The sequence below is a fragment of the Oryza glaberrima genome, chromosome 4 (assembly GCF_000147395.1).
Source record: "Oryza glaberrima chromosome 4, OglaRS2, whole genome shotgun sequence".
NCBI classification, from domain to species: Eukaryota; Viridiplantae; Streptophyta; class Magnoliopsida; order Poales; family Poaceae; genus Oryza; species Oryza glaberrima.
The window spans coordinates 29,467,225-29,491,725 of record NC_068329.1 but is presented as its reverse complement, the minus strand read 5'-3'; the positions used below and the strand labels follow the sequence as shown (position 1 = coordinate 29,491,725).

General features: G+C 42.1%; 3 protein-coding genes across 4 annotated transcripts; all 3 read right to left on the bottom strand.

The window, feature by feature from the left end:
- Positions 1–2,813: 2,813 nt before the first annotated feature.
- LOC127769298 (AP2-like ethylene-responsive transcription factor AIL5) lies at positions 2,814–7,628 on the bottom strand. Its single transcript, XM_052294837.1, has 9 exons — positions 7,263–7,628; positions 6,757–7,147; positions 6,395–6,477; positions 6,227–6,235; positions 6,010–6,098; positions 5,753–5,826; positions 5,489–5,539; positions 5,297–5,373; positions 2,814–4,111 (listed from the first exon to the last, which is right to left on the bottom strand). The coding sequence occupies exons 1-9, from the start codon at positions 7,318–7,320 to the stop codon at positions 3,447–3,449; spliced, it is 1,497 nt and encodes a 498-aa protein (XP_052150797.1). The 5' UTR covers positions 7,321–7,628; the 3' UTR covers positions 2,814–3,446.
- Positions 7,629–13,545: 5,917 nt separating this feature from the next.
- LOC127771066 (NADPH--cytochrome P450 reductase 1) lies at positions 13,546–19,711 on the bottom strand. Of its 2 annotated transcripts, none has more exons than XM_052296881.1 (18): positions 19,228–19,711; positions 19,034–19,093; positions 18,850–18,926; positions 18,225–18,282; positions 18,052–18,138; positions 17,920–17,956; positions 17,390–17,459; positions 16,466–16,660; positions 16,276–16,368; positions 15,895–16,126; positions 15,715–15,798; positions 15,474–15,625; positions 15,012–15,108; positions 14,736–14,885; positions 14,574–14,651; positions 14,366–14,488; positions 14,139–14,252; positions 13,546–14,023 (listed from the first exon to the last, which is right to left on the bottom strand). In XM_052296881.1, exons 1-18 carry the CDS (start codon positions 19,528–19,530, stop codon positions 13,943–13,945), a joined length of 2,091 nt encoding a protein of 696 aa, XP_052152841.1. In that variant the 5' UTR covers positions 19,531–19,711; the 3' UTR covers positions 13,546–13,942. The 2 variants fall into 2 exon arrangements, with proteins under 2 accessions (XP_052152841.1, XP_052152842.1); XM_052296882.1 differs by having other exon boundaries at positions 18,052–18,135; positions 19,228–19,710.
- A 3,615-nt stretch (positions 19,712–23,326) lies between these two features.
- On the bottom strand, positions 23,327–24,255 carry LOC127771697 (auxin-responsive protein IAA33). Its single transcript, XM_052297622.1, has 2 exons — positions 23,684–24,255; positions 23,327–23,555 (listed from the first exon to the last, which is right to left on the bottom strand). The coding sequence occupies exons 1-2, from the start codon at positions 24,115–24,117 to the stop codon at positions 23,480–23,482; spliced, it is 510 nt and encodes a 169-aa protein (XP_052153582.1). The 5' UTR covers positions 24,118–24,255; the 3' UTR covers positions 23,327–23,479.
- Between the last annotated feature and the right edge of the window lie 246 nt (positions 24,256–24,501).

Below are 24,501 nucleotides of genomic sequence, written 5' to 3'. Positions count from 1 at the left end.
TCAGTATCACTATATGTAAACATCCTCTTACGTGTTTATGTATTACAATAGCAAAATCTACCTATACTTTCTCATGGGTAAAATGTCCGTACTTTACTTTACTATACATGTACTACTCCCTTCGTTTCGGTTATAAGACGTTTTGACATTGTTAAAGTCAAACTATTTCATGTTTGTCTAAGTTTATAGACATATAGTAATATTTATAATACTAAATTAGTTTTATTAAATCAATAGTTAAATAAATTTTCATAATAAATTTATCTTGAGTTAAAAATGTTATTACTTTTTTCCACAAACTTGATTAAACTTAAAGCAATTTTACTTTGACTAAAGTCAAAACGTCTTATCACCTAAAACGAAGGGAGTACTTATTTAAATATATGTTATCCAATTGATCTCTACTATTATAAAAATTGAAGATGTTTTTACCGGTATTTTAGTCCGTCATCTGTGTTTAGATCGATTTTTAATTTTATCTTATCTATACTACTTAAATTTCCATTGTCTGTTAAAGAAAAAATAAGTCCGACTCAAAAGCGATAAAAAAAAATCTGTCGTCAGTATCGTCGGACTTAAAAAAGAAAAAAAAGTTTCGCCAGTAAAAAAAAAATCGGTTTGGATCTTTGGCACGGGTTTTTTTTTCGTTCTTTTTGCACGCGAAAGAGTTTTTTATGCGCACAAGCTTAGGCTATTGGTTTTTTTCGCCCATTCTTTTTAATCCGATCGCGCATCCGGGTGCTTTTAGGTTTTTTGTCGCCGGGTTTTTTCTCCCGTGCGCTTTTGGTTTTTCTGTTTTTTAATCCGATCCCGTACGCCTCCTGAGTTGAACACTGATGTTGCGCCACCGCCATATCAATTGTGTGTTTTCTCCTCCAATTTGATTAACAAAAAGATTCCCCGCTTCTCCCTCATCATTTTCTCTATTATTTTCCCTTTCGATTCAGCTTTAATTCGTCAGATTTAATCTATGTTTGACAATTGCCGATGATGACGACGATCTTTTCCGGTTGTATTTATCCCAAGCTGGAAAAAACAGAAAAAGGTGATCGAGTGGATCAAAAACCCTCAACCAATTTGGCTGATCGAGTTGGCTGATCGAGAAAGATTCGACCAGATTTGATGGGGAACAAAGGGTTTTACACTCTGATTTTGGAAAAAAAACAGATAGAGAAGATCAAGTTGATAAAAACCCTCAACCGATTTTGGGTGAACGACAAAGATTCGACCAGATTTAATGGGGAGATTTGCTCCGGCAACCGTACGACTACAGGACTGGCAACCGTAGGGCCACGGGACTATCTTCGGGAAGTTAAAGATGGTAGTAGACTGTGCGAGCTGCAATATAATTTATAGCCATGCCAATGTTAGGATTCTCATTAACTTTTTCAATTATAATGTATATAACGATTCCAGTATTTCAATTTACTGCTCAACTCTTAATATATCAATAAAAAAATACCTTTACCCGTTGCAATGCATGGGTATTTTTTCTAGTTAAGACAAATATTAGAGAGTCCCACTACCAATCGTGTGCCACCTATCGCGTTGCCCAAACCACCTCAGCCCGATGATCGTCGTTGTCACCCTAGTCGCCGCCCTCTATCGACAGCCTGAGGGGAGTCGACATGGACACATGGTGCATGGCACTATTCTTTTCTGATTAAGATTCATATTTTATCTCAGTTTACATTAGCATATTTTTCAAACTATTAAACTGTACGTTTTGTGCAAAAACTTTTTATATAGAAGTTGTTTTAAAGTATCAAATATATCTGTTTGCCAAGTTTATAATAATTAATAATTAATTATATACTAGTGGCTCTCTCCCGTTTTACATACAACTTAATCTTAATCTTCGTATTCACCCGTTTCACATGTGCACTTGGAAAGGAAAAAAAGAGGTCGATACGGTTGCTTAGAAGGCTATTCATTCCGTTTCAGGATAAAAAGATGTTTTGACTTTGGTCAAATTTAAACTGCTTTTAAGTTCAACAAAATTCGACAAAATTTATAGAGAAAAAGTACTCCCTCCGTCCTAAAGTATATGCACTTTTGAACTTTGGCACGGTCTCCGAGATACTACTTTGACCAATAATATCTATAAAAGTAAGATGTTTTAAATGACACGGTCTTCGAGATACTACTTTGACCAATAATATCTATAAAAGTAAGATGTTTTAAATAAAAAGAGTTAAATATTATGCTAGTTTGTTTAATGACAAATATAGTAAACATCAATTTTATATGATTGATCTTTTTTATTTTTTGGCTATTAATAGTGAAAGTTGAAAATGTTTGACTTATCACTATGCTAAAAATACTAATGTTTTGGGACAGAAGGAGTAATATTTTCGACCTAATATAAATTTATTATAAAAATAGATTTAATTATTAATTTACTAAAAACTAATTTGGAAATGTAAATATTATTATATTTGTCTATAAATTTAGTTAAACTTGTAATTTGACTCTGGCCAAAGTCCCAACATCTTATGACCGGAGGGAGTATTATTATCTTTAGGCCATAATTATTGGGCCGAAACGGGACTCCCATCTACGTGGGGAATAAGATTCCCGCCCACTTGCAGCCCATCTTTTTTCGGCTGGGATGGAATTCCCATAGTAGTTGGGCCGGCGTGCAGGCCATTCTTCTTGGGCCAGTCCGACCATCTCACCCTTTTCGGCCCATGTTGAAAATGTATGTACAGAACTTCGTTTCGTCCTTGTTTACGGAGATAATGCTCCATCAGCTTGTAACATATCTCAGTAACGTAAACAGTACAAGCATAACTCGTGATGAGTACTGAATCTTTTACTTCTTTTGAAGTACGGAATGCAATATTTAGCTTCTGAAGCTGGCTACTACACTTAAGAATTTCTGATAGTTCCTGCAGTACATTACATTGTATACTTGTGGAGGGAGAGCAACTTCTAGAGTAAACAGGGGCCACTACTAAAGGCGATCTAACAAAAGAAAAGAAGCAAAAGCTACAAAGAGACGTCCCTGCTTCCATTGTACATGGGCTAAGCTATCATGGCACTTGCAGAATCATGTCAGTAGAAAGAAAAGCTCAAAAGAAGCTGAGCGGCAAACAAAGCTCAGCGATGACAAAAGCACAAGAAAACAAAGCTACAAAAGGGTAAAAGGGCAGTAAAATAAAACAATATGCTTGCGCTGCATCGTTTTGTTAGCACAGTCTTCTCCTCTTGTCTCTGACCTGTCAGTGTCTCTCTCCTGCATACTGCTTCCTACTATGTTTGCATCATACTTTATCATCATACCACTACTACTACATTACCACTCTTTTCCCCTGCTCTTTATGTTTGTTGTTGTTGTTGTTGTTGTTGTGTGAGAATGAACTATGTCAGTCTTGATCCTCATCACCTCTGATCAGGGATCAGGCTCTTCATCCTTTTTGCCTGCAAAGTGCCATCTCCCCAAATCATTCCATCCCAAAGATTGGTGTCTGAAAGGCTGCAACATTTGGGTAGTATCCAAAGGTGCCTGCTGCTGTCATGGAGCTTTCATATGACCCACTGAAAGCTATGGGTGTTGCAAACGGAATGGAGCCGCAGCTGTTGTTGGAGCTTTGTGACTGATCATCCTGTTGATCTTGCTGCTGCTCCTGCTGATGCTGGTGCTGATGCTGGTGCTGATGTTGCTGCTGCTCATGTAATGAGACATTGGTGTAGCAATTTGACATGGTTCCATTGCCATTGGCATTTGCGAAATCCAGGTTTACACCTGAGCTGTAGAGACCGAAGCCTAGCCCCTGAAGGTTTCCTTGCTGGTGATGCTGCAATGCGAGGTATGACAGGTAATCTGCCTGATCATACTTCATTGGAAGAGCTGTGAACGCAAGCGTCGACGGTGGCGCGACGCCGGTGTGGTTCGCTTCGGTGGCGGCGATGGCGTCGGCGGAGCTCGACGGAGCGAGCTCTAGGCCGGCCTTGGTGCTCCGGTTGCCGGCCATGCTCCCGATTGGAAGGTTGCTACTGATTATGCTCTCCACGTTATACCGGCCGATCTCAAAGTTGGTGACAGCATTCAGGCCACGGAACTTGATCGCCGCGATGTCATAAGCTTCTGCAGCTTCCTCCTCAGTGCCTGAAAGAAGGAAGCAAGCAACAATCAGCTGTTGAACACCACACATATGCAGAAGAACGATGCGTTATTGTCAATTTTATTTAGGTACTTGAAGTAAAATCAACACCACCTGTAAATTACTAATGGCTGAATAGTAATGTCACATGAAACATATTTGAATTAGCTAATTGTACTTAACAAAGTATGGCATCAAAGTGCAGTGAGCCTTCCAGTAAGTTTATAGATAACCAGCAAGTTGCACCAGTAAGACTTTGGACCAAGCAACAACTGACGAAACTGTAGCCCAGTGTGGTGATCAAGCTTAGTTAAATCCAACATAGTACAATAATAATGGCCGGTTCAGCAAGGCAGTAGTAAATTAATCACCAATCACATGCTTTGTGGAAAGCCGAGCGCGGTAATAGCAGTAATAATGATATTCCAAACACGGGCTGCTACATGCAGTGAACGAAGAAAGGCAGTGGTGTTCAGGTTTGCAAATCAATCAGCCATAGATATATACATGCGTCCATGGTCTAAGCATGGTGTGTCTTCTTTTTTCCTTGCCTGCTGCATAAAGCCCCAAAACCATCATGCGTGGCGCGCAAAAGATGACAAATTTCGAATCAAATGTGGGCATGCTTACATCTTGGTCAAAGTAGATGTTTTTGACCTGCATAAAATATGTCGACGAATCTAGCTACAAGCCCTGTGTGTGCAAAGCATAAATTAAGATGGAACCTACGTGCAAGGGCTTAATATTGTAATGTTGAGTGTAAGAAAATGACTAATGCTAGCTAATGAGGGGCCCAACACGTGCATGCACCCTCCTACTTGCAATTTCATCTTTGATAAAAGAAAGTTCTAATGACAAAGATTATGTATAGCTTAGCGTCGAGAAAACTCTTGAGCATTCTTCTACATGATGAGCACACTGACATTGCATTGTCAGTAGATCCACTAGTATTAGAAAACATTAGCATGAAAGTATTGCCTACATGCGTGTTTTCTGCAAACATCACCCAGATATAATTAGTCAAATGTTGGGAGGTTTTGTTGGGTTATTGATATCACTTTTTCTTATCAGGTCATGCATTTGTTGAAGAAGAGGGCAACAAAAAAAAGGCTTAACAAATTTCTGCTAAACAAAAAAAATGAACATGGACGACAGATTCAACATGGAAATTAATGTACAAACTTAATTACCGAATGTTCCGAGGTAGAGATCCTTGTTGCCAGCCACTCTTCCGATCCTTGCTTGCCATCGCCCATGCTGGTGATGTCTACATGGTTGCATCACACAAAACATCAGTTACCTGAGACTTACGTGCAAGAGGCCAAACATGGCTAGCTAGGCTACAAGTGAAAGATTAGTACAAGATCAATATATATATGAACCTTGTAACACCCCTGTATATAGAAGCACCACGGGAGAATCCACTGCTCTTCCTGCATGCACCAGTACAAGTTTTTCATCAAGCTGACATGAACAAATAAATTAACAAAGCTACATACATACATATAAAAAAACAGGTGATCATGATGAAACATGCATGCATAGAATGGCTTTGCATGGGAGCATATATACTTTGATGAATGGCCATGCATGGAATATCACATCATATAATTAAACATTGCTAAAGAGTGATCATTAGCTTGTACCTCCTAAGTGAAGCTACAAACTCCTGGCGTGTCATATGCTTCATCTCCTCAAGCTCCTTTTCGTACTCGGCAACCTGAAAGATTATAAACAGCTTGCCCCATAAAGATAAATCAACCAAAAACACACACACATATACGCATGATGCACATGCTTTTACTACACACTTGCATCAATCAGGAGCTATATATTTTGATCATGCATGCATTGTAAATATGTAATAAATCCATCTTTATATATATGCATGAGAGTTAATTACCGGAAAGTTGGTTGTGGTGCTAGGACCCCAGTACTTCAACGCGGCAAGATCATACGCCCTCGCCGCTTTCTCCTCCTTATCATAGCCACCTGTAAAATCATCGAACAAACTCTCTGCATCATTCACCTTAAAATGTTCCAAACGATGCAAAGTTACGATAGCTGCTACTACTAGCTAGTAGCTGGCCAAGAGACTAGATGCATGTGTCTTTTCTTACCCAAGTACACTGTAGATCGAAGACACCAGAAACATCAGCCATAAATGTGAAGAAGCATTGCCAACAAGTCGACAGAACAAAAAAGAAAATCGAAGTTAGCTGGATGCACTTATGAGATTAGATGCAAATAGCTAGCAAAATGCAGTAGTAAAATTATTGAGTAGTGACCTTGGCGTCCCTTGCGGCTCTGGCCCTCACGCCGGCAGCTGTTATCCCACAGATGCGCCTCGTACCTTCCGGTCCACCGATGCCTATACATAACCATGGATTTTTTATGCCCTAATTAAAATCTCTGAACAAATATTGGTCATTTGATTCATCTACTCCCATTAACAAAAAAAAACTACTACTAAATCCTATTAATACGATCGATGATGCATGTGAATCTATATATGAAGGATGCACACGAACACGAGATGATTAGTTTGCATGCAAGAAATTAGACGAGCTAGCTAAGAATTTATTTTTAGATTTTATGGCCGACACATGCATAGACTGATCGATCTCAGCTTAGCTTAGCTATAGCTTACCGTGTGACGCCGCGGTAGATAGACGTTCTCTGCCCGAACGAGTCCACCGCCTTCTTCTGCTCAGGCGGCGGCGCCACCGCGGCCTGCGGCGGCAAGGCCAGCTGCTTCGTCTCGTCGGTCTGCTCTAGAGCAGCCGCCGGCAACAGCGCGGGCACCGGCGGCGCCGCCCCAGCCGCGCCGCTCAGCTGGAAGCCGGCGGCGAGAAACTTGAGCTCCGACTCGTACAGCTCGGCGGCCGTCGGCGCCGTCGTCTGGACCGGCGGGCAAGCGCCACCGCTTGATCCCCCGTTGCAGCCGCCGCCGAGGAAGTCCTCCAGTTTCGGCGGCGGCGCCGCCCCGGCTATCGCGGCCAGCTCGGCCGCCGCGCCCCTCTCCTCCTCCTCCATTTCACCTGCACAAACACACACACATACCAACGCATAAGCACGGCACTTACTCCAAAAAATGACCAAGAACACACACACATGTGATCGATGAACAGACAACGAAGTAGAATGAGTACTAACAGTGGTGGGCGAGGGAGAAGTTGAGCCATGGATAGTGGTGCGAGGTGTCCATGTCCATGGTAAGGTAACAACGAGAGCTTGTCGATCGAGGCGAGTATTTTTCTGCGAGCTACTAGTAGCAGATAGAAGAAGAAGAAGCAGCAGCAGCAGCAGCTAGGTGAAGGTGAAGATGAAGAGAGCAGGAATGGGGCGGTGGATGGTGATAAAATAGAGGAAAGAGAAGACACGACGACGCACTGTAGTCTGTAGAGAGAGAGAGAGAGAGAGGGGCGCCGCACAGGCAACGAGGCGCGGTATATTTATATGAGGGTTTCGAGGAGGCGCCATGTATGTAGAGAGAGAGAGAGAGAGATGCTTTTTACTAGTACTACTATTCCATGGCTTTGAAAGCTTGGCCGCTAGTAGGAGAGGAGAGGAGAGGAGAGGAGAGGTGTGGTGGCAGCGGTGAAGAGGTGGCGTTTTACAGGTGGAGGGCAGGGTGCGGTCGGCGCCGGCGGTATCCTTGACCGCCTTGGAAGCAAAGTTGCATTGCAGGCAGGGGCAATGCTCTGGAACCTTGCTTCAAATCTGGATGGATGGATAGGCTTGGTTCTGCATGCCCGGCCGCTCATGAAGATAGGTCACCCTAGAACAACCACGCCGAGTTGATGTTTACTTGGTAAGAGTACGTACAATAGCATACTTTAAACCAGCTATAAATATATATATATAGAGAAGATAAAAAAAGAGAGATAAACAGTAGGCTAAAGATTTATAGCTTTATTTAAGATAAGAGTATTTACAGTTACTATAAGCCATCTATAAACATATATCGAGAATATGAAAGAAGAGAGATGAACAACGGTCTATAAATTTGTAACCAGCTGCAACACAAGTTGTGGGACCGGATATTAATAGGTAGTATATATTTATAGGTAACTAATATATGAATTGGCTATTAAATTGATTATATATGATTTGAAGGCAGTAGTTGGCTATACTCCATCCGTTAAAAATTATTAGTATTTTTGAAATTCGACACAGTTTTCGAGATACCATTTTGACTAGCAATATCTATAGAAGTAAGATGTTTTAAATAAAAAAAGTTATATATTATGATGCTACTTTGACTAGCAATATTATTTTTACATGTTTTATCATTTTTATTTTTTTAATAGTTAAAGTTAAAAATTTTGACTTGACACTATTTTAAAAATGTTTATATTTTGAAACGGAGCGAGACAGGGAGTACGTAATTTTCTGACCGCACATATCTATGTTGAGATTAGTTGTTTTAGAATAGATCTCGTCATCCTAGATTATAACATTTTATAATGAAGATGATATAATTTCTATTTGTATAGATCGTTTAGATTTTCCTAATCATTTACTAACAACATACTACGAATCTAAAATATGCTCTTTGTCAAGATTTCTTTTACTATGAAATGTTCCATATAAGATTTTCTTGGATAGAGGGAAGTACCATTTTCAACCTAAATTGCCAGAATATCCCATATAAGTACTGACAACCCATCAAAATAAAAAAAAATAACCATAACATTTGTGTGGTGTAGAGTGCTGATGTTATAACATCGTTATAAAGTATTTAAATTAGTTACTTACTATTTTAAATATCTACTTAAATATCATTTAAATTTGTAATATAAAAAAATATTTGCTTCTCATTGTTAATGTGATATTTTCCAATGTGTTCAATTCCGATAATTATGTTTCCATATTTCTCAATGTAATTTTGTTGCCATTGCAATCGTAGGACCAACATTATTTTCGTCTCTGACTATACCATTTCGATTTTCTTTCCAAGAAAAAATATATATTTTTGGAAATGGTTTGAACATTTTTCCCATGTTGACCATTTTCATCCTATTATATATTACCCTCCTTGTTTTACATCCTAATTAATGTTATTAATCAAGGACTGATATTTCTCCAATCTTAGAAGTGTTTTGTACTACGGAATGCAAAAAATTAAAGACTACTCCGACCCTCTACCAACTTTTTTTTTTGCTGAATTTTATTTTTTAACTGTATACAAATAAATTTCATTTTTTTTTACTGGCAGCACCATATGGTAGCGCACCGAAAAATTTCAACAACGAACCGCTGAAATTATGTTCCAAAATCATTAACATTTTGCACCATATGATCCGACCGACTTACATCGCTATAGGTGTGTCTAATTTAGATATTGTAGATAATTTTAAAAACCTCTAAAGAGACAAGTACATTTATGTATTTAATTATGTATGCGCATTGACCCTAGTATATTTGTATCCTGTCCCCTCAAAAACAGTACGACCACAAAAACATGATGTAGTGGAGCAAACTTTGTAGTCGTGCAAACAAACGGTAAATATATGACAAAAATGGTGCGGAGATGGAGCAGAAATGGGAGGGGCTTTTATGCACGGCACGGAGGAAGCAGCCACCGGTGACAGGAAACGACGTGTACGTGTACACCATTGCGTCTTTTCCTCGCTCGCTATCTACCTCACCTAAGACAAAGTTTAATACTACTAGTATATCTAACTGCTAACTCAAAACCATTTATAATTAATTTAATAGTCAATTCATACCATAGTTACCTATAAAAAATATATTATATGGTCTCACTTGTCATACACATTGCATCTTGGAGTCACCCAGGGGCGAAGCTAGAATGAAATGAAGGGGGTGTCACTTGTTTAATTTATTTTACTTTATATCGAGTGTAAGTTGATACATGTGTCTAAATTTATATTGAGAAGGTGCACACATGATAAAAATAGGTAAGGTTTAGTTACAAATTTTTTTTCACCGGCTTATGGGAAGACTCTAACTCCGCCTCTTCTTTTCTTTTTATCTCCTCGATATATGTTTATAGTTGGCTATTGAACCTACTCTAATCGTGCGACGACAATCGATGGAGCATGGAGCTGACGGAGTAGGCCAGTACCTTGGCCGCCGCCACCGCCGCCGTGTAGGGTGTCGCCACGTTTCGCCGCCGCCCGCCACGCCTGCACTGCATGCACTAGCTGCTGCTGGTTGGCTTCACACGGCGGCGACGACCGCTCGCCGTATCATCTTACTCCAAGGCTTCAAAGGGTACGGAGAGGCTGGTCGATCGATCGGCACCCTCCGATCGTTGCACGGATCGATCGGACGTTCAGGATTCCTCGAGCAGGGCTGGATGACGTGTACTGTAGTGATGCCATGGACACGACGGATCGATCCCTTCACGTCGGCAGGGAGGCAGCACGTGAGAGAGGCGTGCAACCGTACCGGCGGGTCGACCGGCCGGAGCTAGCGGCTCTGCGACGCGTGCACCCCGGCGCACGTGCGCCGTCCGTGCCGGTCGTCGTTGGGGGAGAAGGGGAATCTGGTCAAAATATCCATACATCGCACGAGTAGTAGGACTACTCATCACCGGGCAGGTCGGGGGAAGAAGAAGATGGTGGGCATCACGTGGACATGCCCATTTTTACTGGGTTTTTCAATTCAGAATGGCATGCAATTCGCTATGGCCCCACGGTTGCGTTACGTTTCACATTCGTGTTCGGTTCAACGGCGCTGTCGATCGATCGATCGGCGAAAAACTGCGCTGTGAGTGTCACGCTGAAAGTCTGAACTCTGAACTGAAGAGCGGCTTCAATCTGAGTTACAGGTAAAAGAATTGCTGGGACGACAAAAGTACTCAGTCAGATGCGGTTGGTAGGGAAGTAAGTACAGTCAAATTAATCTACACACTTGTTTATAACGATTTGATTTGATGAGAAGCGAGGCACTTCGCCGAATAGTTTTTTTTGTCTCTGAACCTCCAACGCTATGTCACTCTGAAGAACAGAGCACACCCTAATCTAAATTCAGTTGTGGCAATGAATCAGACGATTGCCTAAGAAGTTGACATATCTAACCTTAGGCATGGTAAATTGAAGATAACAACCAAACAGTCCTTCGGTCCCTGTGTCTTATTCAGGAAAGAATTGTTTTTCATACATATGCAATACAACTGGAGAGATCGCAGCCAGTAACCATAGCGATGCTACTCCATATTGTCTACAACCCAACAACCTAAACCATGTGTCCTACGGATAACCACGGATCCTCTTACCCATTGGGACACGCAGCACGTCATCAAAGTGAACCAAACAGGATAGGGACGACGACGAAGAAGAACTAAAGCTAAGGTTAGTAGTTAACACACATGCTGCCCTACGGCCATCTCATTGCGGTCGATAATGAGGCTGTTGATGATCGAATTGGTTAATTAAGCAGTACGCGAGTGATTCTAAAGGAAACACACCAGACACCTATAGCTCAGCTCAGCTCAGCTTGAATTGATATTAGCTTAGCTACCTTTCTTTGCTTCCGGTGCTAACCAAAAGGCTTAAACTAAGCCTGATTTGCCAGAAAGTTCAACGTCTGCACGTGCCTGGCACAACTTTTTTTCTCTCCTTGGTGTTCTAGGTGCAAAGGCTAAAAGCTTGGTTCGTAACTCCTTACGTCGTCTCAATCCCCTCCAGAAAAGATGAGACATTTTGTATACATCTGCTAGGCAAATTATAATCTATCTGATGTATGTTCTGACGTGTTCAATGGTAGTATATCTGTTCAGATATGGTCCATATGGACGTGTAGATCTGTCAGTGGAAGCACTGCCCTATTTGTATATGTCTACGTAGAATATGCCGTATCTAGTACAGCTGCTGCTGCTGTTACTACTACTACCCTTTGCAAAGTTGGGATCGTCTGCTAGCTCTGACGAAACCTGCAGCGGGAAGAGCAGGTTGTAATGCAAGCTGCTTGCAGCTGATTTCCAAGTTTGCAACTGCTAAAACATGCAGCATGTTAGCAAGTAGGAAGGTGCCATATTTTGCATGATTAGTTGGTCTTCGGCAGAATCTTGATTAATACTCTAATTGCCACTAGCATGAAGCTGGGAGCCAAATGAACATGAAGTGGCCGTTGTATCTGAAGACGTAAGTACGTAGGCCGACCGGCCGCGATTGACAGTCAAAGATGGTACAGTGATTTTGTTATAAACTGATTGCCGTTGACCATATAATAATATGTGTGTGTGTGTGTGTGCGCGCGCATATCGTGCATGCCCGGCGATTAGTGTGCAGCACGTTAATTTCCTGCAGATCGGTGCTAAGCTTCACATGTCTGAAGAAAAGAAAGACAGAAAGAAGTGTGATGAGAAGGTGGCACATGCAGAGGCGACGTGGCTGCTTCTTGTCACACTCGCCGGCCAACCGGCGACAGCATCGTCACCTCCATATTGCAGCTAACTTCTCGGAGTGTCACCATGCATAGTCAGCAAATGCTACATTTTCCTATGCACTACCAAGTCACTAGCCATAGCAATGCATATTTGTTATTATCAAGAGAAAAAAACGATGCATTTTGTTTTGATATTGAAGTGATTGAGACACAGGTGTCCCTATCAAATCGAGACTGACTGTACTATCCTATCTCAGGACTTGGGAGTTAGGTCGTGTTTGGATCCAGGGATTTAACTTTAGTTACTATATTTAGACACTAATTTAAAGTATTAAATATAGACTACTTACAAAACTAATTACATAAATGAAAGCTAATTTGCGAGACAAATTTTTTAAGCCTAATTAATTCATAAGAGAATGTTTACTGTAGCATCACATAGGCTAATCATAGATTAATTAGGCTCAATAGATTCGTCTCGCGAATTAGTCCAAAATTATGGATGGGCTTTATTAATATTCTACGTTTAATATTTTTAATTAGTATCCAAACATCCGATGTGATAGGGACTTAAAAGTTTTAGTCCCATCTAAATAGGGCCTTAGTTTTGTGGATTTGTGGAGTAGTAGATCCGATGCCTCACCATCAGAGCATCATGACTGTGTTGTCGGTTGCAGTTATTCTGTTCAATTTTCTCAGCATTTTGCAGTGATTTTTTCAACCAAATGGACAAGATCTCAGTGACAGTGCGTGTGGGTGACACTGATCAAGTTGGTGGTTTTCGCGAAAGCTGATCGGCGAAAACGACCAAGCTGCTATGCTATCTCTGACGAAAAATCACGGAGACAAGTGGGCATGTATGTTTTGGCCGTGCTGGCGTAAACAAGCACAAAGGAAAGAGGCACAAATTATTGCGACTAATTATCTACTTGCTTATAGAAAATAAATATTTAAACAAATAAGCTAAACAAAGTGGATCTTAGCAATATGGTAGGAGAAAGCTTTTAAGAAAACATAATTTTTGAAGAGTAGAGCAAATAATCCATTCCAATAATTCAGGATGGCAAAACAACAGTGGTAGCTACTTAAAGCATATGTTTTAATTCATAAACCAGATGCAAAATTGGCTTGGTGTTCTTTCAATGTATACACGATATAATCTGATTGTCTCATACTGTATGATGTATCCCTCTTACTACAAACTGAAGGGACAGGGCCAACTTTCAGGTTCTACAAATCTACAACAGGTACTTATTCTTTCAATCATCCATATAATAATAATAAATATCGGAACCATGTTAGATGTCAAAGAATTACACCGACTTTTAACTCCAATTTTCTAAGCAACGGCACGCTTCGTTCTGAAAAACTCACGATTGGATTGGCATGCACCATGGCCTTACAGGCAAATCCGACTCTTGACACCTTCACTTCTACAAAGCTAGAGCGAGCTATTTCTGATAATTCTGATGGTGTCACCATACGTCACGGAGGTACCTGCCGTCCATCTGTAGGCTCTTTACATAGCTCTCGGTTTTGGAGCTATCCAAAGATCCCTGAAACAAGGTGCAAAATGTAAGTGTTAGGAGCAGGAAAATACATGACTAATTCGACATCTCTCAATCGATAAATAATACAGATATTGATGAGACAAAGTGTATCTCTGTCTACCTGCTCTTGAACAATTGTATGAAGAGCTCTGTGTACGTCTCTTGCCATACCCTTGGCATCACCGCACACATATATGTAACCACCTTGTGAGACGATGTTCCAAATTTCTGTGGCCTGATATCAGCAGAAAACCTCATTGAGTATAGCCATGTGTGGGGAAATTCTGTATAGAAGTTCAAGAAAAGCAGCATAGTGCGGTAGAAATGTGGAGCGTGTATCGAACTAACCTTCTCTGTCATCTTATGCTGCACGTATTCTTTGGCTGGTCCTTCACGAGAGAAGGCAACAATCAGCTCAGAAAGTGCACCCTCCTGAATGAAGTTTTGCAACTCGTCTTCATATATGTAGTCCTGCAGGTTGGTCATTCAGATGAGGTCCAGTAAGAGCAACATGATCATAATATGTATTTCTCATGAACTATTTTTTGATGCATACCATATTACGGTTCCTGCATCCAAAGAAGAGAATTGAATTGCCCAGTTCAACTCCAGATTGTTTTAGAGCTAATCTTTCCTGAGCAAGCATAAATAACAGATAAAGTTACTAGGGCCATCTCAAATCCAAAGTAAACAGAAATGAAGATTTGGGAAAACAAACCTGCAAGAAGCCTCTAAATGGTGCTAACCCTGTACCAGGACCAATCATGATAATTGGAGTGGTCGGATCTGCAGGCAACTTAAAATTTGACTGCCTCACATAAATTGGTGCCCAGCTACACTCTTCACTATATTCTGATGGGATTGCGTTCTACAAAGTAGATATTGTGGAGGAGGAATAAGTCAAACTGCTGTAGGAAACCTTCTCATTGTCATTGCAGGCAATGCAATATAGAGATATATAGAGAGAGAGTTATAATTTGTACAAGAAACTCACCTTCATCCATGTCGAACAAACTCCTTGGTGAATCCTTCCCGTTGGTGTAGGTCCATAAACTAACGCACATGTTACATGAATTCTGGAAGGAGCCATCCTGTAGGGACATATTCAAGGAGTCAGATCTTGCAGCAAGAGAACAAATAGAACAGCAAGTCATATCCTCAAAATGACCACAAAAAATACATTATCAGACAGTGTCCAAAATCTAACATGACACCATGATGCAACATTGCAGCAGTGTCTGAAATCGAAAATGACTTCATTACACTATAATGCAGCAATCTAGCAGTTGAAGAATTCATGCTGACCAAGGCATGAAAGGCACTCCTAATAAAAATTTGTGTAAGCTTCTTGCTGTTTTGAACCCCACAAAATGAAGTGGATGTTCCTTGCCAAGCACAAGGATACCATCTGTGTCCTTTTAAATAAATAATAACTAAGAGGTCAGAATATACTTACTTTGGAGATGACGATATGGAGTAGTAACGCGGTTGTAGGCGAGGTGCAACAGCTGCAAAGAATACTCCCAGTGGGGGCTTAGCTGAAGGGAATGCAGCCATAACTTCAAGAAGGCTTCTTTGGCTAGCTACTACCCATTGAGAATATTCATCCTGTATACATGCAAGTCTAGCGGTCAGCAGAGAATATATATACCACTTAAAAGACCCTAGAATGGAAGTTCTAACTAGAAAGGCACTACCTTTCCAGCAGGGGAAGCCAAAAATCTCAATCTTTCAGCTTCAGCTAGGTCAGACGCATGAGCAGCTAAAGCAACCAAAGCAGCCTATTGTAGATACATCAAGCGAGGATTGGTCAAATTATCATAGGACAACATATTAGCATAAAGAATATGGTAGGTTGATCAGGCGGAGTTGAGGACCTTCTTTGGAGAATTAAGTAGATCAGCATATCTTAGAAGTGCAGTCCGTAAGGTGCAAGGAGAAGGGAAAGGTGGGGCCAAAGAACCACCCCCTTTACGAGGTGATCCATCTTCTGCGTCTGCATGGACGGAGAAAACTGTATCTGGGGAAAGATCTAGCAGCTTTTCAGCCTGCTCCACTGTCTCGATAGCATTTTCTGAATAAACACCAACATGGTCACCAGTTTCATACCTGATACAAAGTTCTTAGAAATATAAGTTGTTATCAATAAAATACAAATTGAAGGATCATCGTTGAGTCATTTGACTTCACACATAAATGTCAAAACTACACGAGAAGACATAAAAAATATGTCAGTTTTAGGATACCAAAGAACTTACACAAGACCAGTGCCTGAGATATCGAACTCCAGATGAATGCAAGAGCGATCTGAAGCTGGCTTATGGAGTTCCTTTCGAACAGCAACATTAGACCTGGGCAATAATCAAATGATGAACTAGAATGCATATACTGTATTCTAACTGAACAGAAGGAAGGTGTAGCTAAATCATTTTCTTGACATATGAATACCTGACAGGATGGTGAATATCAATAACACCACTGCCATTGGCAAGTGACCACGATTTGTCTTGGAACGATACATCTGAATTATCAATAAATACAATTCTGTATTCAGGTATAGCAGCAGTGTAAGGAGTGGATGCACCAGTTGTATCATCTTCATCACGGAGCAGTTGGTCCAATTCTGGCCAAACTTGTTCTTTCCTACAAGTATTAGAATTGCCAAAATGCTTTTAAATAAAATACCAGTATACTTAGAAAGTAATAACATAATCTAGACATCACTTTGTCAATAAAATTCAGGCAAGGAGCAATAAATTGTTTTAACAGAACATTTGCCAAGGAATAATCATTTTTGGTGGGGTTTCAACCTATAGACCAGAATCCAAGTTGATATTGTTAGTATCAATTTAATTTAGTCGCAAAAACAGGATAGATTTAAGAACAATAAAGGGGAGTATTAAAGAATCTAACTACAACAAATCTAACTTGCTTTAGTAAAATATATTTCTGTTGTAAAGGAAGGCTCAATATATCCAAAACTATGCAGGTACATGTGGAAGCCTAAGCTCTGCCCCATAAATAGTTCAAAAAATATACCATGCACACTTATTTGTATCAATGTTTCTGTGTACTGAAGAAAAAAAATGGTGCATGTGGTATATTTGTTGAACTAGATATGGGGTATATCTTCTACATCCATTTTCCAGAAAGCGGAAACATTCCACATTCACCAAAAAGACAAGTTGTTGTTTCACATATGACAAAAGAGGTTTTTATTCAGTATCCAAATCCAGGACCAATCAAAGAGAAAACTTGGAGTTCAAGCCTAGATTTTGCGGATATAGAATCAGGCAAATCAGATATCCAACCCACTTTTGTCCCTACACGACAGATATTTACATAGAAAAGAGAACACAAAGATCTCCATACCATGCTGTGAAGTCATCCTCAATGCACTGATCATCATCTCCAAGGCCAACTGGGACAAGACGCTTGCCACCTATATGCAGCATAAATTAGAATAATTACACCCAATAAAGGATCAGGCTGCAGGAATATATGTCAGGAAATATCACTTTGTTACGTAATGCACGACATAAGAAAAGTTCAACATGATTTTACTACATTCAGGAATGACTAACTGATGAATATATCAGGCAGCAAGCTCAAAGGTTTACATCAGAACAAGATGTAAAACAGAGTAAAACCTATGATGGAAGCATAATAAGGAACAAATATAAACATGTATTGGAATGGTCATACTATATGCCAAAATTAAATTGCTCACAAGATAACTAAATTCCACAATAGACTTGTTACAAAAGTTAGTAAACTAATTAGAAACTGCTACATTGGAAGTGTGCCCCATGCCTGTGCAACAAGTTGTTTCAATATAGCAATGCACTCACCCTATTTTCCCAACTTTTCTCCAAATGAAGCGTAGAGCAAAGAGTACTTACCCTGCTCCTCTAGCAGTTCGTCCACCACCTTTGCAACCTATATTTTCAATATAAATAACCCAGCATCAGTTACCAGAACACTAGTCAACCTTTACCAATTTATACTAGCATTTCATAGTCAATAAATTTAACCTTATTAAAGTGCTCATACTGCCTATTTCCCAGGCCAAAAACAGCATACTTAAGATCCTTAAGCCAGACTTCCTTTTCCTTCCCCTGCTTCAATGCCAAAAATTAATAAGGAGATCATAAAATAATGTAGTTAGAATATGTCAACGAAATGGAGTCAAAATGACTTTACACACCTCAGTGAACCATTTGTAGAATCTTGCAGCATTGTCGGTAGGCTCCCCATCCCCATATCTACACTCGATGAAACATAATTAGCTACAGAAGTCATTGACACGTAGCAAGCGAATATAGCCACAAGAGATACAGTATGTGCAACTCATGTAAAGGCAAAGATTGATTGTTGTTCATAAATTCTAGAATGAAAGGAAATTCACCCCCAAGCTAGTTAAGTTCTTTCAAGATGCCATTCAATGGCATTAGTTCATAACAATCCGGACAAGAATAATTGAGCTAGCTCCCCCACAAAAAGCCCACGTGTTCAACTCTCACCCACAAAAAACCCACTTGTTCAACTCTTACTCAGATAGCAATGAATCCCTCTACCATTAGGCTCATTAGGCTGCTATATAATTCATCTGAATTGCAATGTTTGCTAATGGCATAGCTGATTGACGGCATAGCGATGTTCCCTATGTTATAGACTTAGGGTAGCTTTTGTAACTATAGAATCTCAACAATTTTTGTATGACATACATGTCACTTGAGCTTTACAACAAAGGTAGGTGAATTATGTAACCCCCGCTAGCGACAAAAGGCACAATTCAGCAATCGACCAATCAAAATAGCAAGGGGACTCACGTTGCTAGGAAGAGCAACACGATAGTTTCCTTCCTGAGCTTCTCCTCGTACTCCTCATCCTCAGCTGCATAGTCATCCTACATATGTCCCACACATATCTCAGATTCCTAACACCAAAGCTCAGACAGGCGATCTAGCATACACATACACACAAACACATGCAGATCAAGATCATCACAATTACCAGATCCACAACTTTGAACACCGCCTTCTCGTACCGCGCCCTCGCCTCCTCTGCCATCGCCTGCAGCAAAGCAATACAAACCGAATCGAATCGAATCGAGTAAGTACACGAAGATTAAAAAGGCAAAATCGCGCAAAAAAAAGAACAAAGGAGGGGAACTTTTGGATCGGAGGCGGATCGGATCGAACAGCGACCTTAGCGAAGCCCTCGGCGGTGCCGGTCTGCGTGCCGAAGAAGACGGTGACGCGCTTCCGGCCGTCGTCGGCGTCGGCGTCGGCCTCGACCTTGACCGGCGGCGGGCGCGGCGGCGGCGCGGCGGCCTTGGGCGGCGCCCCTCCACCGGATCGGAACCACACGGCGAGGATGACCACCCCGGCGACGAGCGCCGCGGCCGTGGCGGCGAGGGCGGCGAGCGGGTCGCCCCCCGCCGCGGCGGCGAGCTCCGGCGGCAGCACGGACGCCGCCCACGACCTCGCCGCCTCCAGCGCCAGCGCCATCGCCGCGCCGCGCGCGAGGGAAGCGAGGGTTTGGTTGGGGAGGAGGCGCACCTACCCCCAACAACAACTGCTGCTGCTGCCGCTGCCGCTCGCTGGCCTACGCTGCTGGAGAGGGGAGGAAGACGAGTTGTTGCGGGGGCTAAAAGTCTCGCCTTTTTCTGCTGTTTTTTATAAAGTCGCTGTCTTTTGCAACGGAGGAGGCGAGCGGCGTGATCTTGACGTGCTTTGCGCTTGTTGTTGCCTTTCTCGCCTGATTAAAAACTTTTTTTTTTTTTTGCCCCGGCAGAAGAGGAGAAAGCTGCCTTTGTCTGAACCCTGCACTGGGATCTCTTTTCAGCATCTGCTGCCGTCCTGGATGATCCATCTTGTGATGCAAAAATTGCTAGATGAAAAGACTTTTTCGTTTTTTTAAATAATTATAAGCCTACTAAAGAAAGTTGAAAACATGCCATTAATATTTTTGCTATTGCTTTCAATTTCGTACCAACTTAAACAAATATTTTTTTCCTGCGATGTGACAGCTACAAGAGCTTTAGTAGAGCGTCTATTTTTTTCTCCGTTCCGAATATAAGAGGTTTTTATGGAAGTAAGAAAGTATGTGGAGCTGTGATGCTCTATTTGATAAATGGAAGTAAGAAAGTATGTGGCGATGCTTGATAGTTGTTCGGGCTATCTAGCAGATCTCGACAATAAGAAGATATTCATTTTTTTTTCAAACGCGCAAAAGTATTACACGTCGCATCGAATCCAAAAAGCTTATGCCCAAGGGGGGAGGGAGAAAAAGGAAAATAAAATAACCCAAGCTAGGAACTACTATGACGGCTAAAAACACAACTCCAAACACGCGGGAGGGGGCAGAGCCACGCTACACTTCCAAGAAATCCCGAAAAACAGCAACGCCGGCTAAAGAACACAGCTGGCTCTTTGAGCGGATGGACTCCAGAACCACCAGGACCGAAGCGAGTGCAGAGTCGAAAACCTTGGAGTTTCGTTCCTTCCACAGCTGCCAGGAGACTAGGAGAACCAAGGAGTCGAAACCAATGCGGAGGTGCTCAGGTAAACAGGCCCTGGAGGATGACCACCAATCCTGGAGCCAGCTGTCACGAGGGGGAGAGAGGGCAACACAGCCAAGAAGGGACATCACACGGAACCAGATCTGTCGAGCGAACACGCAGTTAATGAGGATGTGATTCGCCGTCTCAAGAAAAAAAAAAAAGATGTTCGCTTGCTTTTATACAATGTTTTAAAGAAGTGATAATGATAGTAGGCAACTATATTTGCCTCGTGCTGGCTCTAATAAGTTCTTATACAAGTTAACCAACCGAACCGACCAATCGAATGGTGTGAGGAGCGGATATGCTATGACACTAGTGGTTGACAATGCTGTATAGTCAAGAAGTACAAGTTAGCATTGTTGTGTCCACTCTATATCACATACTCTCACCTTTGATCCTGCTTCTAGGGCGGTAGTTAGATTAGAGAAACGACGAGAAGAGTTGATGTGATGGCAGAATTTAAGGCGAGGAAGCCAACCAAATGGCATGCAAAACGAACATATAAATAGCAAGTAGTGCCGTGGAAGCACCACTTGAGAATTATGTTATGTACTTCCATATAAGAAAGAATGGTTATGTGTGCTTTGCATGTCTCATCAAGGGAGATACTATGTGCTGTGGTTACGGATGGGACCAGTCCGTTATTGATTAGTGATCACTTGCATTAGGTTATAGTAACAACCAAACATAGAAAAAGAGGAGTTGCAAAGTTTCAGGTGTAAATTATCTGAACCGACTGAATAAAAAGGTTGTTTGTTCCCTACAAGAAAACTCTAATTCTTTAGCCAGTACTTGCATAGAGTGGATTATTTTTTTGCCAGTCTTATATATGAGCAAAAGAGAGAACCAAATTAAACTGCCGGTTGTCATTTTCTTCATAACAGGTTACCAATTGGTTTCACTGTCACTGTGTACATGATCTTCAGAAAACACCTGAGTTCTGAACAGAGTGCTTGCAAGTTGCAGTTGTAAACTATTCATCGTACTATCGTGTCAACGCGATATGTATATATATACGGAGAGAAGATACTGCGAGTTTCCAAAGCTAGATATATCGCCGGCACTGACAACACCCAGATCTCAAGGAAGAGTACGTACAAACGCGAAGGGAACTTCAGGTGCAGGTTGTTCTCAAAAAAAACTTCAGGTGCAGGTGCTGAGAAGCTACTGATTACTGAATACAAGCCCAGCCGCCCATGTGGAAAGAGGTGAAAACTGAACAGCTTAGCCTCATTTGGCAGCAATACGACTGTGAGAAGATCTTACGAGAATTGTATACTCAGATAATCACATATCTAGGATATGAATGTTCAACGTTGACTGCCATTGGTTAATTGATCCAGAAGTAATTAATTAATCAGAGATGCAGAGCCTCGATGGAGAACTCTGAACTCATTCAAGATGAATTTGGGGAGAAAATAATATATCAGACAACATGCCAAAACACTCAATCGGTTTGCACGAAGAATTTATGGAAGGATGATCATATCCGGAAACTGAATTTGAGGCAACAAATTAAGGCGACCATGGTCTGCATCTAAATCAGCAAAAACGACTGATTCATCCTGTTGCGTTCCAGGCTTTCAGAGTTGACAAGTGAGTGAGTGACAAATATATCTAGATCGGTGCAAGGCAGATGCGTACGCGCATCCCCCGCTGTCTTTCTCAATTCTCGTGCGTCACGACTCCACCGAGTTCCAACCCTGAACGTCACTGACGGCCACTGAACAGTACTGACTCGTTCGTATGCCTTGAGTTTCTTTTTCCTCTCTGTCCCGGCTAATTTGGTTACACCAACGACGGTACACATGACTGACCCTGAATGTCTGCATGAGCATGACCCTGACTGATCCTATACAGTTTCTGTCTAATCTGCATATGTTCTTTCCTGGCTTTAGATATCGGCATATCGCTAGGTGCATCAGAATTACCCTGAAGAAGATCTGATAAAAAAGGGGATCCATCCATGCCATGCATGGACGAGCTTGCATGCCGTCAATGTCACATCCATCTGCAGTAACCACTAGTCCTCCAGTGTCGCCGATCCATCTGCCTGTTTTTATCACGAAAATTCAGTAATTAATGGAGACCAAGTACATATCCACGTACTCCTTACGTACGCAGGCAGTAATGGAACGCTGTTCATGACAGTTATGCTTCTGGACACAGCGGCCATCCCAATCTCAGTCTCATCCATTGCTATCGTCAACTCGATCGACCAAACTGTTCTTGTGCATACGCGTGTAAATCGATCCAATCTCCAAATTAACAGAAGCAGACGCTTAATTGAAATCGACTTTTATAGCATAGTACGTAGCTGATGCTACACTGATAGATTCGATATCATCGAGATCGACGAGTACTGATCGAGCTGGTTAACTGACGGCTACTTGTAACTGCATCTCTGTATATATGTACCTGCATATCTGCACGTTCGGACAAAGCGTCGGTGTTCAAGAAGCTATCGAGAGACTGATCGATCGATCGAGCAGTTGAGAAACACAAGCAATCAGTGAACGCAAGCCCTCACTTTCAAAGCAAGAACACACAAGTCAATCGCAGACGATGACTCACGAGAGAGACGGACACGGCACACGACGTACTCCACGTACACGCACAGTTAAGTATGTACAGCGAACAAGATGTGGCACGAGCAGCGATTTGATTAACTAACCTGTAATGAAATGATTAATTAACCTTACTAATTGCAGATCAATTCAACCGTACGTGCACATTACCGGTCACGATTAAAACGGGATTATAATAACTAACTGAATTTTCTTAACGACGTTACAAACTGATGACAAAAACACAAACTATTTCGATTTCGAAAGGAGGAATACTGGATCTAGTAGTAGCTAGAGGTTTATGTGGTTTAGTTACAAGCGAGCAGATTAAGATTGAGGCCTCCTCCGGCTAGATGGCTTCGCCGGGATGATCCGAATCCTCCTCGCCACACGGACGAAATCCCTGACATGGATGTATTGCAGGAGAATCAGATCAGATGAAAAGCACACAGAAATGCGTCAAGAATAATTCAGACAAAGCACGAGATGAACACGAAGTGAGATTAACAAGATGAGTGTGAAGCTAATTACTTCCAGTTGAGGTCGCCGGCGAGGAGGAGGTCGTTCTCGATGTCCTCGTACGCGACGACGTGCCCTGGAACGGCATTGGACAGGTCGAGGCCGCCACGGTCGGCGTCGCTGCAGCTGCTCCTGCCAGCTGCCTCGTCGGCGGCGCCAACGTCGTCGTCCGCGTCGACAAACATGCGGCGGAGCGCGGCGGCGAGGCTGCGGTAGCCGGTATGCTTGCTGAGGTGGACGCGGTGGCAGATGGAGCGGCCGTCCAGGACGACGGTGACCGGCGGCACCACGCCCGCGGTCACGTCGTCGCCCTGCTGCACCGACAGCCTCAGCATCTTCCCGCGGTGCTGCTTCTGCCGCCTCTCCTGCTCGGACGTCGTCGGCGCCGGTAGCCGCCGCTTCGTGTCCTGCTGCTGCTGCTGCTCACCGCCGGCGCCGCTTATCATGGGACGACGGCGGCCGGCGCGATTGATCGAAGAGTTCGCCGGCGCGGCGCTCGTGGCGTGTGGGCGGCGCGGTTGGTTGTGCGTGTGTGTGTGTGAAGAGAGGCACAGACGCACAGTGAGGGGGGGTGGGTTAAATAGGATGAAGTGGAGTGATTGGAGCACCGTTCTGTGGAAGGTTAATTGTGTCTTTGCCGTGTGAAGCGTGTGACCGTTTTGTAGGAGAAGATGGAGTCATAGAGGCTAGAGTGTAGCTCACTATTTATATGTTATCCAAATGATTAAAAAATTGAAAAAAAATAACTAGATAGATTAATACGTGATAGATTATTTCACAAGCATGCAAGTTAAAATTCAGCTTATATAATTTAGAAAAACAAATTAAAC